The sequence below is a fragment of the Equus caballus genome, chromosome 8 (assembly GCF_041296265.1).
Source record: "Equus caballus isolate H_3958 breed thoroughbred chromosome 8, TB-T2T, whole genome shotgun sequence".
Taxonomy (NCBI): domain Eukaryota; kingdom Metazoa; phylum Chordata; class Mammalia; order Perissodactyla; family Equidae; genus Equus; species Equus caballus.
The window spans coordinates 1,207,209-1,221,506 of NC_091691.1; the positions used below are offsets into that span (position 1 = coordinate 1,207,209).

Sequence of the window (14,298 nt, forward strand, 5' to 3'; positions counted from 1 at the left end):
TCTATCTTCTGTGCCATTTCTGGGTCAATTTTGAATGACTGATTTTTTTCCTCCTCAGTTTGGTTGTAATTTCCTGCTTCTCTGAATGTCTAGTAATTTTTTTATTGAATGCCGGACTGTGAATTTTGACTTTTTGGGCGCTGTGTGGTTTTGCATTCCTATAAATATTCCTGAGGTTTGTTCTAACAATTTGGTCCTTCTAGCTCTTGCTTTTAGTCTCTGTCAGGCAGGACTGGAGCACGTTTAGCCTGAGTTAATTTTTCCCCACTAACGAGGCAAGACCCTTCTGATACTTGACACAGTGCCCTGTGAATGATGAGTTTTCCAGTCTGGCCCCTGAGAACGGGTGCTTGCCTGTGGCCCTCTGGACTTTGTTGTCGTACCCTCTCAACCTTTAGGGTGGTTCTTTCCCTGGCCTGAAGTATCCTCACACCACATGCTGGTCAGTGCTCTGTCCAAAGCCCCAAGGGGTCCCTCTGTAGATCTCCGGGGTCTTGTCTTTGTGCAGCTCTCTCCTCTAGGACTCTCCAGAGCTCCATCCCGTGAGCTCTGCCTGCCTTGGTTTCCCCCACTTTGAGCTGCATCCACTTGACTCTGTCATTGCCGCTGCCATCCCCACCCACCCCCACCCCTCCGCTGAAGTCTCTATCCCTGCTCTGCAGGCTGGAAATGTCCTCGGGCAGGAAGGCTCACCTCGCGTGTCTCCTGACTCTCAGGGGTCTCTCTCATTCCTTGCCTGATGTCCAGGGTCTGGAGAACTGGTGTTTTCTTACATTTCATCCTTTTTCCCAGTTGTTTCAGGCAGGTGGTTAAATCCGTCCCTGTAACTCCATCTTGGCTGAAAGCCTTTATAAAACAGACGATGCGTTGAAGATTTCATCCATGTCGTCAGTTTTATAAAGGCTTTTCTGTGCTTGGATTGAATTGATTTACTGCAGTGTGTGGCAGGTGGAGGGGAGGGTACACTGAATTATAGGAACAAGCTTCCCCCACCGCCCGGCCCCTGCCCCTCCCTTTCCCACCTGGGACTGGAGGACGTGCAGGTGGATGTCTGACGCTGTGGGGAGATGTGGAACTGGGGCTGCACCCACCATCTGAGCCTGCTTACAGAGCACTCTGAAGAAGCCCTCTCCTGCGTGCGCTGAGGCTGTGGCACACTTACCCACGTGGGCTCACGATGCCCCAGGTGTCAGTCCCAGGAGGTGGTTGGGGGAGGGCTTGTCCCCTTCCACCTGATTTGCTGCGTTCATCTTCCGTGACAAATTGGAGTGATGCTTGCTCTGATTACTCAGGGCAGTGGTGGAACAGGACTCAGGTGCAGGAATAGTTCCTCCTGGATTTCAGTGGAATAACTCCGGGAGGAGGACGACTGAGGGAGCGTGTGCAGGAGCATGTTGTTGTTTGTAAGTGAGCTCTTTGTTTCCTCTTCCTTTGTCATCAAGTAGGTGTGCAGAACTCCATCCCTCACACTTCAGTGTTTTTCTGTGGTTCCAAGATTTGCCCATTTATCAGCAGCCACCTCAGTTCAGGAGTCTGCAGTCCTTTACCTAAAGGGCCAGAGAGTAACTGTTTTCGGCCTTATAGGGCATACAGTATCTTTTGCATCTTCTCAGCTCCACTGTTGTAGCATATTTGTGGCTGTGTTCACATAAAGCTTTATTTTAAAAACCGGTGGGAAGTTTCGGATTTGGCCCGTGGCCTGTAATTTGCTACCCCCTGCCTCAATTCAAGCCCTTACTTTGCTGAGTTATTTAGTAATTTTGTCTCCCCCCCACCCATTATAAGTGCTTCCAGAAACCATTGCTGGTTATACACACACACCTTGCTTAAAACACAGATCTTATCATGATACTTACTGGTGAAATAACATCTGGGTCCCTACAACTTAGCAAATAAAGGTCGGAATTATCTTACCCCCAAAGCCTCCACAATCTGACCCTTCTTATATTTCTGATCTTATCTCTGGTAATTCCCCATCTGTCTGCTCACACACAGTCTACTTGGCATGCTTTCCCACCCCGTGATACTTCCTTAAGCCCTGCTTTTTCTGGAAAGCTCTTCCTTTCCTATTTTATGTACCCTTTGAAACCATGGACCCACCTTGGCAACCTGTTCACCCTTCTTTAAGAAGCATTCCAGAGCCCTTCGGGTGGAGACAGTCTCTCCTTCCTTCCTGTTGTGTTAGCATGTTGTTTGAGTGCTCCTGTGGGGATGACCTCTGTTTGCTCTGTCAGAAACCTGGGTGTGTGTGTTTCTGTGTGTATGTCCTCCCTGTTGACCCAGATTCCCTCAGGAGGTGAGGCAGGTGCCCTCTTGCTTCTGTCTCTGTGGCCCATTGCAGAGCCCAACTCAGAGCAGAAACGCAGCAGGTGTGTGTTTGAGGTGATGCATAAAGGTCAGTGTCTTGGGGGGTGCGTTGCTCTGGGGGCTTATGGCATTGTGTGTAGAGCTTTTGGCTCTTTCTTGGGATGTGCGTGCAGGTCCCCAAGAAGGCAGGCTATGGGCAGACTGCCTGGTGTCTGGCCCACGCTCACAGGGGCCAAGCAATGGCAGCCCTGGCTGCTCCAGGTCCTGGCTGCTACTGCCACTTCCTCAATGGCCTCTTGCCCTTTGGTTCCACAGAGCTGCGGTGCAACCCTGGGCAGTTTGCCTGTCGCAGCGGCGCCATCCAGTGCATCCCCCTCCCCTGGCAGTGTGACGGCTGGGTGACTTGTGAGGATGAGAGCGACGAAGCCGACTGTCCAGGTGAGTGTGTCAGGCAGATGGATGCACGTGGCCCCCGCCTATCCGTCGTAGCTGCGTGATTGTGCTCCTGTGAAGGAGGAGATGGTGTCAACTGGTAACCTGTGTCGTATGCACGTGCTGGACAGCTATTTTGAGCTGCCCCCTACTCCTCTGTGTGTCTGTCTCTCTTTTTTAAAAATAGATGCCCAGCCTGGTCCCAGAATTTGCAAGATGGCAGGGTCAGGGCTGTGGTGAGGCAAGAGAGGCGCCCAGGACGCCACGTTTCAGGAGGCACTGCTGGCCCCAAGAGCAGCGCCGCTTGAAGTGTGGTGCCCTTGCACCTCCCACTTCACCCTCCCCTGGCTCTAGAGGTGGCTGCCTGTTGAGACTTGGCGAGAATCCTGACAAGCGTCATTTAGACCGGCCTTGGCTCTGCCCACCTGTCCTGCTCACTCACTCACTAGTAATCTTGCACTCGAGGGTTTTCTCCTGGCTATGTTTAGGCTCCTAAAGACATATGCAGATGCCATAGAAAGTCTTAAATTGTTGGTTCTCCACCTGGTTCCTCCCCCAGCACCCTCAAGGTGTGTAACACAGCCTGGGAGTGATGGTGTTAACTGCATCCCTGGTTCTCAACTTGGGTTAGGGTGGAAGGTGTAGCATCTTGCGTGTGAGTGTGAGTGTGCATGTGTTTGTGTGTGTGTGTGTGTTTGTGAGACACACACGCATACACACTAATTTATTTAAGACCTGGGTGGTTCTGATAAAGTCCCTAAGAGGAGGGTATGTCTTATTCCAAACTCTGGTCTGGCATTCAAATTTCTTCACAATCTGGCTTCGTTCTAGTTTGCCAACCTGATTTGTCACTATTTCCCCTTCAGTGGCTCAGCTGGGCCGTTTCCTGTGCCTACCCCATAGAGAAATTCCTGGCCACATTCTTTGTTTATGCGTTTCTCTTGTCCTGGAATCCCCTTGTTCTGTCTCCGCATGGACAGATCCTGCCTGTCCTTCAAGGCGCGGCTCAGATGATAGTGCAGCAAGAGGGCCTCTCTGGGCGCCTTGGCTGTAGGTTGGGTTCTGCCACACCTGCTTTTTCCTTTTTGATGGCATCCAGAACCACTGGTAACTCTCACCATTACCTGTGCCCACACTTGATCTCTCCTAGACTGTGAGCTCCCTGAGGGCAAGAAACTTGTCCTCCTCCCCAGTGGGACCTGGCCTAGGGTCCCTTTCAACAGTCAGTAAATTAAAGAAGTGTTGTAATTCCTGTAGGACAGGTGCTAAAGAAAAACCAATCAGCTCCAACCAGGGGATCAGACAGGGCATCAAATAGAAGGTGACATTTGAGCTTGGGACAGTTCTTTGAGCAGGGGTCCAAAATAAGAAGCAGAGGTGGCCTGGTCGGACTGTATTTGCCTGTAAAGATGGCCATGTAGAAGGGAACCCTCCTAATTGTTCTTCCTTCATCACATGGTGCATGTCTCTGGTTGAGGTGTTTGCCTTTCCAGTTTGAAAGGTGGCAACTGCATCAGGAGCCTCTAGGACAACTCTGTGTCTGGGAGCCCACCTGGTCATTCCTTGAATCACAGTCCAGAGAGTGTGAACTTCCCAGTGCTTGGGATGCAGATGCTCTGTGCTCCGTCAGCCTGGTGATGAACAGTGATTGTGACTGGGTGCGTTCCTGGTCTGACTTATGGAGTGAGATTTCATTTCCAGCCTCCTAGAGTATTTTCTGAACAAAGAACCAAATGGTTTTTGGCTGGCTTTAAAATGGGAGCACAGCTTATTTGCTACTCTCAAGTGCCTTCTGCCTTAGCTTTTAAGGTTGTGTGTAGTGACTGCCCTGTTACAGATAGTGAAAACAGTGGTAGGCACTCCTGTGGTTCACCTGTCCGTGCACTGTGGACTAGATCTGATTTCTCTTTTGGGTCACGTGGTCCGGCACAGAGGGTCCCAAGTCCACTCAGCGCAAGTGTTGACTTGAAGTTACACAGGTTCCTGTATTTTCTCCCAAGACAGAAGAATAAAGTCTATTCTGCAGGAGCCCAGACTTCTGAGTGGATGGCGTGCTCCAGGTCCCGACCATTGAGGGCGTGATGACGACAACGGTGTATGCAGACTCACCGAGGCCTGGCGGGGCCTGAGTGTGTCCGAGGAGGAGTGAGAAGGCCGAGGCCCTGTTGGACCTCCTGGCTCACTCCTGGCTTCCGCGTGACGTCCAGTGCTGTGTCTGTCCTGTAGTAGAGTGTCATGCCATGATCCAGATGGGATAGCAGATGAATTTCTGGTTATTCTTAAAGTTGGGATTCTGAGAAATTTAAGTTATCAGAATATACAAAGAATGATATACTTGTATCTCTTCCCTGAATTAATAACTACTGAAATTTTGTCATATTTCTTTCTAGTTTATTTTAAAAGAAATTAATTTTTAAAAACATCATGATATAGGTCAAGTCCTCATTAACATTCCCCCCCACCAGAAGAAAAGAAAAGAAGAAAAATCTTTGTGTGCAGGGAGGGGAGTATGGACAGGGGTGGGGGTTAGCTGATAACCACCTCTCCCACGGGGAGAGGTTAAGTAAACTTGTGGGAAGCTCTAGCCATGCTTGGTCAGGTTGCTTTTGAACATGGGCTTGAGGACTTCTGGAGTGACAACACAAGATTATTTCACTGCTCCATTAAAATTACATAAAAGGAGTATAAAAGATATAAACCCACAGGGATGAAGGAAGTGAGAAGAGATGTAACAGTAGATCAGTAATTTCTGCATGTTTTTGGAAGATAGAAGATGAGTGGTGTGCTAGATAGAGTGTGGGCATCAGTGCATTCCTTGCCCTTCAGGGCCTGGGAGGCAGCTGCTGTAACCTCACACCCCCTGCCAACATGCTTCTGGGTATCGATCATGCCGTAAGATCCTTCCCATGAAATCTGGAAGGTGGACAGGAGCTAGAATCCTTCTTCCTCTGGCAGTTGGCGTGGGTGCATGGGCTTAGAGTGTTTGCAGCAGCCTCCACATTCCGCACTGGCCAGCCGTCTCCGGTTGTCTGCCGTTTCCTCCTCTGCCGATGGCGAGAGTGGCTTCCTGACTCCTCACTGCAACGACACAGGTGAAATTGCTGGGTAGAGGTGGCCCACTTGACTTCTGTGCCCACTCCCATCTTTTCAGTTGTTTTTGAAAGCACCTGATTCCCTGTATTAAACCCCTTTGTGTTTGAAATTCCTAGCATGGTTTCTGTTCCTTTGAACCATCTTTGATATAAATTAACAAAAGATGTGTTAAATTTTTAATGGAGAAAGATTTACAACTTTATTAGGAGACATGAAAGAAGACTTGTATAAATAGAGACAGAATATTCCTGGCTAGGAAGACACAATATGGTAAAGCTGCCTGTTCTTATTATATTGGTCTGTGGGTTCAGTGCATCTCCAATGAGGTTTTTTTTTAAAGATTTTATTTTTCCTTTTTCTCCCCAAAGCCCCTGGGTACATAGTTATATATATTTTTTTTAGTTGTGGGTCCTTCTAGCTGTGGCATGTCGGACACCACCTCAGCATGGCTTGATGAGCGGTGCCATGTCCGCACCCAGGATCCGAACCAGTGAAACCCTGGGTGGCTGAAGCGGAGGGCGCGAACTTAACCACTCAGCCACGGGGCGGGCCCCTCCAATGAGTTTTTTAGGAACTGTGACAAGTCAGTTCTAAAATGTTTGTAAGAATAAAGTCTTATTGTTGTTAGGGCACCCTGAAGCAGAGTAAGGAGCCAGCACTTGCCTTACCAGTGTCAAGACTTACTTTACACTTGGCTCAGGGAAACACAAATTGGCCACCGGGACAGAAGAACTGCCAGAAACAGATCTGAGAAACTTGATATATGGCAGAGGTGGGATTAGTATTACTGGGCAAAGGATAGACTCTTCAATACATAGTGCTGTGACAGTTGGGAAAGAATGAAATTGGATTCCTAATGCACAACATACAGAAAAATCAGTTTCACGTTAATTAAAGAAAAACTTCTAGAAGACAATATAGGAGAATACTTTTATGTCCTTGATAGGGTTTTTTTTTAAGTCATAAAAAAATGTTAACTCTGAAAAAATGACCAGTTTTACCAGATTAAAATTAAGATCTTCCCTTTATCAAAAGGCACCAAAAAAGAATGTGAACAGACAAGTCACAGAGTGGGAAGATAGTTGTAACACATACATCTTGTAAAGGATTGTAATCCAGCACATATAAAGAACTCCTACAAATGGACAAAAGACAAGCAGGCCTGTCACAGAAAAATTAACAAGAGTGGTTAAACATATAAAAAGATAGCTAACCTCATTAGTATTCTAAGACTACAGAGAGATACCACTTTACAGTTACTTAGATTGGCAAAAATGAAGATGTCTGACAAAACCAAGTGTTGGGGAGGATGTGGATGGCTTGAAAATCTTCTCTGCTGCTGGAGAGAAGGCTAAATTGATAAACCCACTTTGGAAAACACATTAACTGGCAAAGCTGAACATTCTCATATTCTCTGGTCCAGGGTTTCCATTTGGGGAAACTCGAGAGAAATTTGTGCAGCACTGTTCGTACTAATATGCCTCCTGGAAACAACCCAGATGTCTGTTGGCGTGATGGCGTATTGTAGATCAGCAGCAGCAAGTGAATGTTAGGTGCTTGCAGCAGTATGTGTGAATCTTCAAAACGGAATGTAGGCGACAAAGGCAAGTTGCCAAAAAGTACATTTGGCACAATAAAGATGAGTCAAACTGACCATTATCTTCCTTACAGGTATGTCTCTGGGTGGTAAACAAAAAGAAAGAAGGCAAAACAGTGATGCACTAAATTCGGGGTCCTAGTTGCTCCCTGGTGAAGAGACAGAGGGGTGAGCCTGGGAGAAGTAAGCATGTAGGTTCAACCCTCTGGCTATTGATACTTGGGTTCATTAGTAGGCTGAGGGTGGGATCACAACTGTATGTTAGCATGAGGCTTTACTTCTTACATAGGTGTGACATATATTCTTCGGAATATTTCAGATATTAGACAGCCTTTCTTTTTAAAGAAAAGCCAGTAGAAGGAGAGTGACAACTGATGTAGCATAGCAGAGAAACTGCAGTCATGGCCTGCTTGAGAGAGAGAATGCCAGAAATGTGGCCAAGCAGCACCTGGAACGGCTTGGAGGCTCTCAGTACCGAGGCTGGAGGCATCTCGCGTGGGAACAGAGGAGGTTGGTGGGCTTCTCTTTCAGCGCCCTCTCCCTTCTTCATCTTGTATATAGCTAGATGACTGTCTTTCCCACCAGCAGACATGAGGTTTCTTTTCTAGACCTACACTGTCCAGTGTGGCAGTCGTGAGTCTCATGGCTACTGAACACTTGAAATGTGGCTGTTTCAAACTAAGATTTACTACAAGTGTAAAGTACACACCAAGTATCAAAGATTTAGTACCCAAAAAATGTAAAACACCTCATACTTTTTTATATGGATTACATGTCAAAATAATAATATTTTTAATATATTGGGTTAAATTGTTAAAATTAATTTCATCTCTTGTTGAAATGCAGCTTGCATTGTATTTCTATTAGACTGCAATTCACTTGAAATTGACAAAATAGGAGACACCAGGCCCGGCGGAGGGGAGCTATGGGGGTTGAAAACAGAGGAATTAAGAGAAATTCTCTATGGGGGCAGGTGAGACCCTTAGCCTTATCACCTGCCCTGCTCCCCGAATGCCAATGGCCAGGTCTGTTTCCCCAGGCAGGCGATTGGAGGAATCTTTCCTGGAGGAACCGGCACTTCGTGGAAGAGGTAAAAGAGAGATCAACATAAGGGAGCGTTCCCAACTAAAGGGCCAGCTCTCCTACTGTGGGCCCCTTGAGGCTCACCTGACCTTTACCAGCCCCAGCCCGCTGGTGCTCACAGAGCCTCTGGTAGCTGGACCACCTTCCTCTTAAACATGAAAGACAGCAGTGCTCTCTCAACTCTGAAAGAAAACATCCATGATGCTCACCAGACTCTGGGCAAAGCATCCTAGACTCAAAGGGCCAGAACAAGGAGGCCTGAGGTGGCCAACTCCACTGTGTGTAAAACAGTCATTAAACGTGGGGGCTCGGAACCAAGCTGCTGGGACTGGTACCCCGCCTCCACCAGTTACTGGCTGTGGGCAGGATGCTTTTTAACTTCACTGTTTTCATCTATAAGGTCGGGGAATAGTAGAACCTCTCTCTTGGGATCGTTGTGAGGCTTAAATATCATGACACACATAAAGTGCTTAGCACAGAACATGGCACACAATAATCCCTTAGTATATGTTATAAGTTATTCTTTTATTAACTTGGGGAGTAAAAGAAAACTTTAAAAATCTATTCTGACGTCAGCAAAATGGCAGTCTAGGAAACTCCAAACCATCATTCCCTCACAGATAAAAAAGCAACTTGAGGGGCCAGCCCTGTGGCCAAGTGGTTAAGTTTACATGTTCTGCTTTGGCAACCCAGGGTTCACTGGTTTGGATCCTGGGTGCGGACCTATACACTGCTTGTCAAGCCATGCTGTGGTGGCATCCCACATAGAAGAACTAGAATGACTTACAACTACGATATACCACTATGTGCTGGGGTTTTGGGGAGAAAAAAAGAGGAAGATTGGCAACAGATGTTAGCTGAGGGCCAATCTTCTTCACCAAAAAAAAAAGCATACCTTAAAAAAAAGATTTGAGGTGGAGACTTACCTTCTATACTCTGTTAAAAAATAGAAGGGAAAAACAAAAAACAAGTCGAAGGGGTGGCCTGGTGGTATAGTGGTTAAGTTCACCGCTTCGGTGGCCCAGGGTTCGTGGGTTTGGATCCTGGGTGTGGATCTACACACTACTCATTAAGCCATGCTGTGGTGGCATCCCACATACAAAATAGAGGAAGATTAGCACAGATGTTAGCTCAGGGACAATGCCTCAAGCAAGAAAAAGGATGATTGGTAACAGATGTTAGCTCAGGGACAATCTTTCTCACCAAAAAAAAAAAAAAAAAAAAAAAAAGACAACTCAAGACAGGCTAAAATAACTTTATAGAAGCTCTGGAAAACAGTCAGAGGTCTACAGGAACGCCCAGTCAAGAAAAAGCCACATTCAAATGGTAAGAAGTTTTGTGGCATTTTTACTTGCCATGCCTCACCCCCTCCCTGCCTGACACACAGGGTCTGAAGGAAGCAACAGCCCAGTTCCAAATTCCCTGCCTCCTCCAACAGGACGAGCAGGGCAGAGCCTATTTGCAATATTCTAACCTGTCTGCGGGCTGCCTGAGGGACTAATGTCTGTATAGACTGACTTGGAGCTCAGATAGGAAAAAAAAACCAGCATGGCTCGGATCTGAGGCTGTGAAAAGCTATGGGAAGTGGAAAATGATGCTCAGGAAAGCTGCAGGGGGACTACAGAGCTGCAGATATGTTGGGCAGGGACTGTGGATGGAGGAATCCAGTAGGACATCTGAGACCCTGAGAAGCTGGGTGATACTCTTCTGGGAAGTTAAGACATTTAAAAGCAGCCGTGTATACTTAGGAATCAAAAGAAGTTCACACACAGACCCAGGCAAGATGCATGTGCAGAAAAGACCTTAAGCGTTCACCCCAGGCTGGTCCCAAGGCTCAGAGCAAACGCTGATAATTAGTGAAGGTCTTCCCCAAGGCAGAGCCAGTCTGCACAGACTGGGAGAGGTGGCTGTTTCTTCAGATGCCTAACTTTCAACAACAGCAATACAGTCACAAGGCATACAAAGAAAGAGGAAAAGGTGGACCGTTTAAAGGATTAAAATTGACAGAAACTATCCCTGAAGAAGCACAGACGCCAGACATACTAGACAAAGGCTTTAAAACTGCCATCTAAAATGTGCTGAAAGAGCTAAAGGAAAACACAACTAAGGAAATCAGGAAGATAATATGAGAAAATGAGAATACCAACAAAGAGAAAGAAATTATACAGAGGAACCAGACAGAAATATTATAACTGAATTGAAAAATTCACTAGAGGGGTTCAATAATAGGCTCCAACAGGCAAAAGAACAACTAAGTGAACTTGAGAACAGAACATTTGAAATTATTGAATCCTTTGGAATAAAATGAACAAAGAAAGTCGGATAGAGCCTTGGGGACTTACAGGATCATCCAACAGCAGCAAAATACACATTTTTTTCTCAAATGCATGTAGCACATTCTCCAGGATAGACCATAAATTATGCCAAAAAACAAATCTTAATAAATGTAAAAGATTGAAATCATTTTACAACGTATATTTTCAATCACAATGGAATGAAATGAGAAATTAACAGAAGGAAAACTGGAAAATTCACAAGTGCATAGAAATTGAACAGCATAAACAATGTCAAGAAGAAATCACAAAGGAAATTAGAAAATATCCTGAAACAAATGAAAATTAAAACACAGCATACCAAAAGTAATGAGATGCAATGAAAACAGTGCAAAGGGGGAACTGTATAGCTGTAAATGCTTATGTTAAAAAGAGAAAGAAAAAAATACGTTAAATCAACAATCTAACTTTACACCGTAAGGAACTAGAAAAAGAGGAACAAATTAAACCCAAAGGTAGCAGAAGGAAGAAAATAATAAAGATTAGAACAGAAGTAAGTTAAATAGAGAATAGAAAAACAATAAAAAAAATCAGTAAAACTGAAGAGCAACAGAACTGCCAATCCTTTAGCTAGATTGACCAAAGAGAGAACACTCAAATAGCTAAAATAAGAAATGAAAGTTGGGACGTTACTACCAGTTTTATATAAATAGGATTATGAGAGTGTACTCTGAAGAATTGTATGCCAACAAATTGGATAACCTAGATGAAATGGACAAATTTCTAGAAACACACTACCTCCCAAAACAAAATTACAGACTATTATCCCATGAACATTGATGCAAAAATCCTGAACAAAGTACTAGCAAACAGAATTCAACAGCACATTAAAAGGATTATCCACCGTGACCAAATGGATTTATTCTTGGAATGCAAGGGTGGCTCAAACAACTAAAATCAATGTAATACACCCCACTAACAGAATGTAGGGGAAAAACCATATCATCTTCTTGATGCAGAAAGAGTGCTTGGCAAAATTAAACATTTTTCATGATAAAAATACTCAACAAGCTAGAAATTAAACCTACGTAAACATTAAAAAGTCCGTCTTTGAAAAACCCACAGCTGAGATCATACTTAATGGTGAAAAGACTAAGAGCTTTTCCTCTAAGTCAGGAAAAAGACTAGAATTTCACCACTTCTATTCAGCGTAGTGTTGGAAGTTCTAGCCAGAGCAATTAGACAAGAAAATAAAGGCACCAAAATTGGAAAGGAAGGAGTAAAATTCCTATTTGCAGGTCACATGGTTTTATATGGGAGATATCTAAAGATAGCACAAATAAACTGTTAGAACTAATAAAAGAAATCAGCAAAGTTGCAGGACACAAAAATCAGTTGTGTTTCTATACACTAACAACAAGCAAACCAAAAAGGAAATTAAGGAAACAATTCTATTTACAATATCATTAAAAAGAATAAAGTACTTAGGAATAAACTTAACCAGGGAAGTCAAAGACTAGTACACTGAAAACTACGAAACATTGCTGAAAGAAAGTAAAGAAGATACAAATAAATAGAAAGACATCCCGTGTTCGTGGACTGGAAGATTTGGGAAGCTGTCAGTGGTACCCAAGCAATCTACAGATTCAGTGCAATCCCTGTCAAAATGCCCACAATGTTTTTTGCCAAAACAGAAAACTCAATCCTAAAATTCATATGAAATCTCAAGGGACCCCAAATAGCCAAAACGTTCTTGAAAAAGAACAGAGTTGAAAATCTCACACTTCCTGATTTCAAAACTTACTACAAAGCTACAATAATCAAAATCGTTTGGTACTGGCATGAAGACAGATATATAGGCCAGTAGATTAGATTAGAGATGAGAGAGCCCTGCGATAAACCTTCACGTGCGTGGTCAAATTATTTTCTAAAATGATATCAAGACAATTCAATGTGGTAGGGAAGGGCAGTCTTCTCAACAAATGGTGTTGAGGAAACTAGACATCTACGTGCAAAAGAATAAAATTGAACGTTTACTTACCAATATACAAAAATTGATTCAAAGTGGACCAAAGAAAGACCTAAATGTCTAAGACCTAAAACCATGAAAGTCTTAGAAGAAAACATAGGAGAAAAGCTTCGTGACATTAGATTTGGCAGTGATCTCTTACACATGACACCCAAAACACGACAACAAAAGAAAAAATAGGTAAATTGTGCTACATCAAAATTAAAAACTTCTGTGCATTTAAAGGAAGCATTCAACTGAGTGAAAAGACAGCATATATTTGCAAAAATTTGCAAATATATTTGCAAATCATTTGATGAGTTAATTTTCAGAATATATAAAGAACTCTTACAACTCAACAATAACAAGAAAAATAATCCAATTAAAAAATGCGCAAAGGACTTGTAGTTCTCCAAAGAAGATATACAAATGGCAAACAAGCACATGAAAAGATGCTCAGTGTTGCTAATCATTAGTGAAACGCAAATCAAAACCCCAGTGAGATACTGCCTCCCACCCGTTAGGATGGCTACTGTAAAAACAAAACAAAATAACAAGTGTTGGCAAGGATGTGGAAAGATTGGCACCCTTGTGCACAGATGGTGAAAATAGAAAATGGTGTAACCACTGTGGAAAACAGTATGGTGGTTCCTCAGAAAATTAAAAATAGAATTAGCATATGATCCAGCAAATCCACTTCCGGGTATATATATACTCAGAAGAATTGAAAGCAGTGTTTTTGAACTATGCACTTAAAAATAGTTAGAATCTCATGTTTTACCACAATGAAAAAATATATGTATACACACACACAGTCTGTTTTCTAAACGTGAACAGAATGCAATGAAAAGGAACAGCTGAGCTCTTATAAATTAAAAAATTAGTCCAGAGAATCCAGTATCTGATTAATAAGAATTCTTTTGAAGAAAATAGGAAAAAACTAAGAGGGGAGGGAATTAGCAGAGAAGCCATATAGCTTAGTGTTAGAAGGGTACAAGAATTTTTAGAAGACCTAGACAAGATAGCTCCTTGTGTAATTGCAGTATGTCCACACCACCACCTCCAGGGAGGAAGGACACACGTCCCAAAAAGGATTAGGGATCAGAATGACGCTAGATGGCTCAGGAGCAGCACTGGCGAGAGGAGACGGTGGGGCAGGGCCGCCTGTAGCTGAAGAAGAGCAGATTTTAATTATCTAAATCAAAATTTTAGGTTTAGCTCTACTCCAGACAATTTACACAATTTGAATATGCAAATAGTTCTGTAAGGCTTTTTATTAAAAAAACATAGCAACCCCAAGGGGCCCCTCCAGTTCCCCACTTCTCAGAAGCGAGGACTTGAGATTACTTTAACTGTTTCCTTTGGGGTTTCTCTGTGTGTCTCTAAATTCCCTGGTTTTAGGCATTCTCTGTGGATTTTCCCTAGACAAGATGGCTGACTCTTCCTCCTTCATCTCTTCACTCCCAGCGTTCCTTCTCTCATGGTCAGTCCAATCCTAGCTGGGC

General features: G+C 44.0%; 1 protein-coding gene, 1 long non-coding RNA gene and 1 other non-coding gene across 16 annotated transcripts in view; all 3 read left to right on the forward strand.

Annotated features, from left to right (window-relative positions):
* Positions 1 to 14,298, forward strand: part of DGCR2 (DiGeorge syndrome critical region gene 2) — an 89,280-nt gene that overhangs the window by 25,982 nt on the left and 49,000 nt on the right. For 9 of the 14 annotated variants that reach the window (XM_070275981.1, XM_070275978.1, XM_070275980.1 and 6 more), the window contains exon 2: positions 2,623 to 2,745. The exons of the other annotated variants lie outside the window; for them this stretch is intronic. In XM_070275981.1, the coding sequence (XP_070132082.1) occupies positions 2,623 to 2,745 (123 nt within the window). The remainder of the gene's footprint in view (positions 1 to 2,622; positions 2,746 to 14,298) is intronic. 14 annotated transcript variants of the gene reach the window in all.
* Positions 2,962 to 3,100, forward strand: MIR8946 (microRNA mir-8946). The gene has a single exon (NR_127943.1). It is a non-coding gene; the product is annotated as a microRNA 8946 (primary transcript).
* On the forward strand, positions 7,749 to 9,746 carry LOC138925473 (uncharacterized). Its single transcript, XR_011441670.1, has 2 exons — positions 7,749 to 7,939; positions 8,469 to 9,746. It is a non-coding gene; the product is annotated as an uncharacterized lncRNA (long non-coding RNA).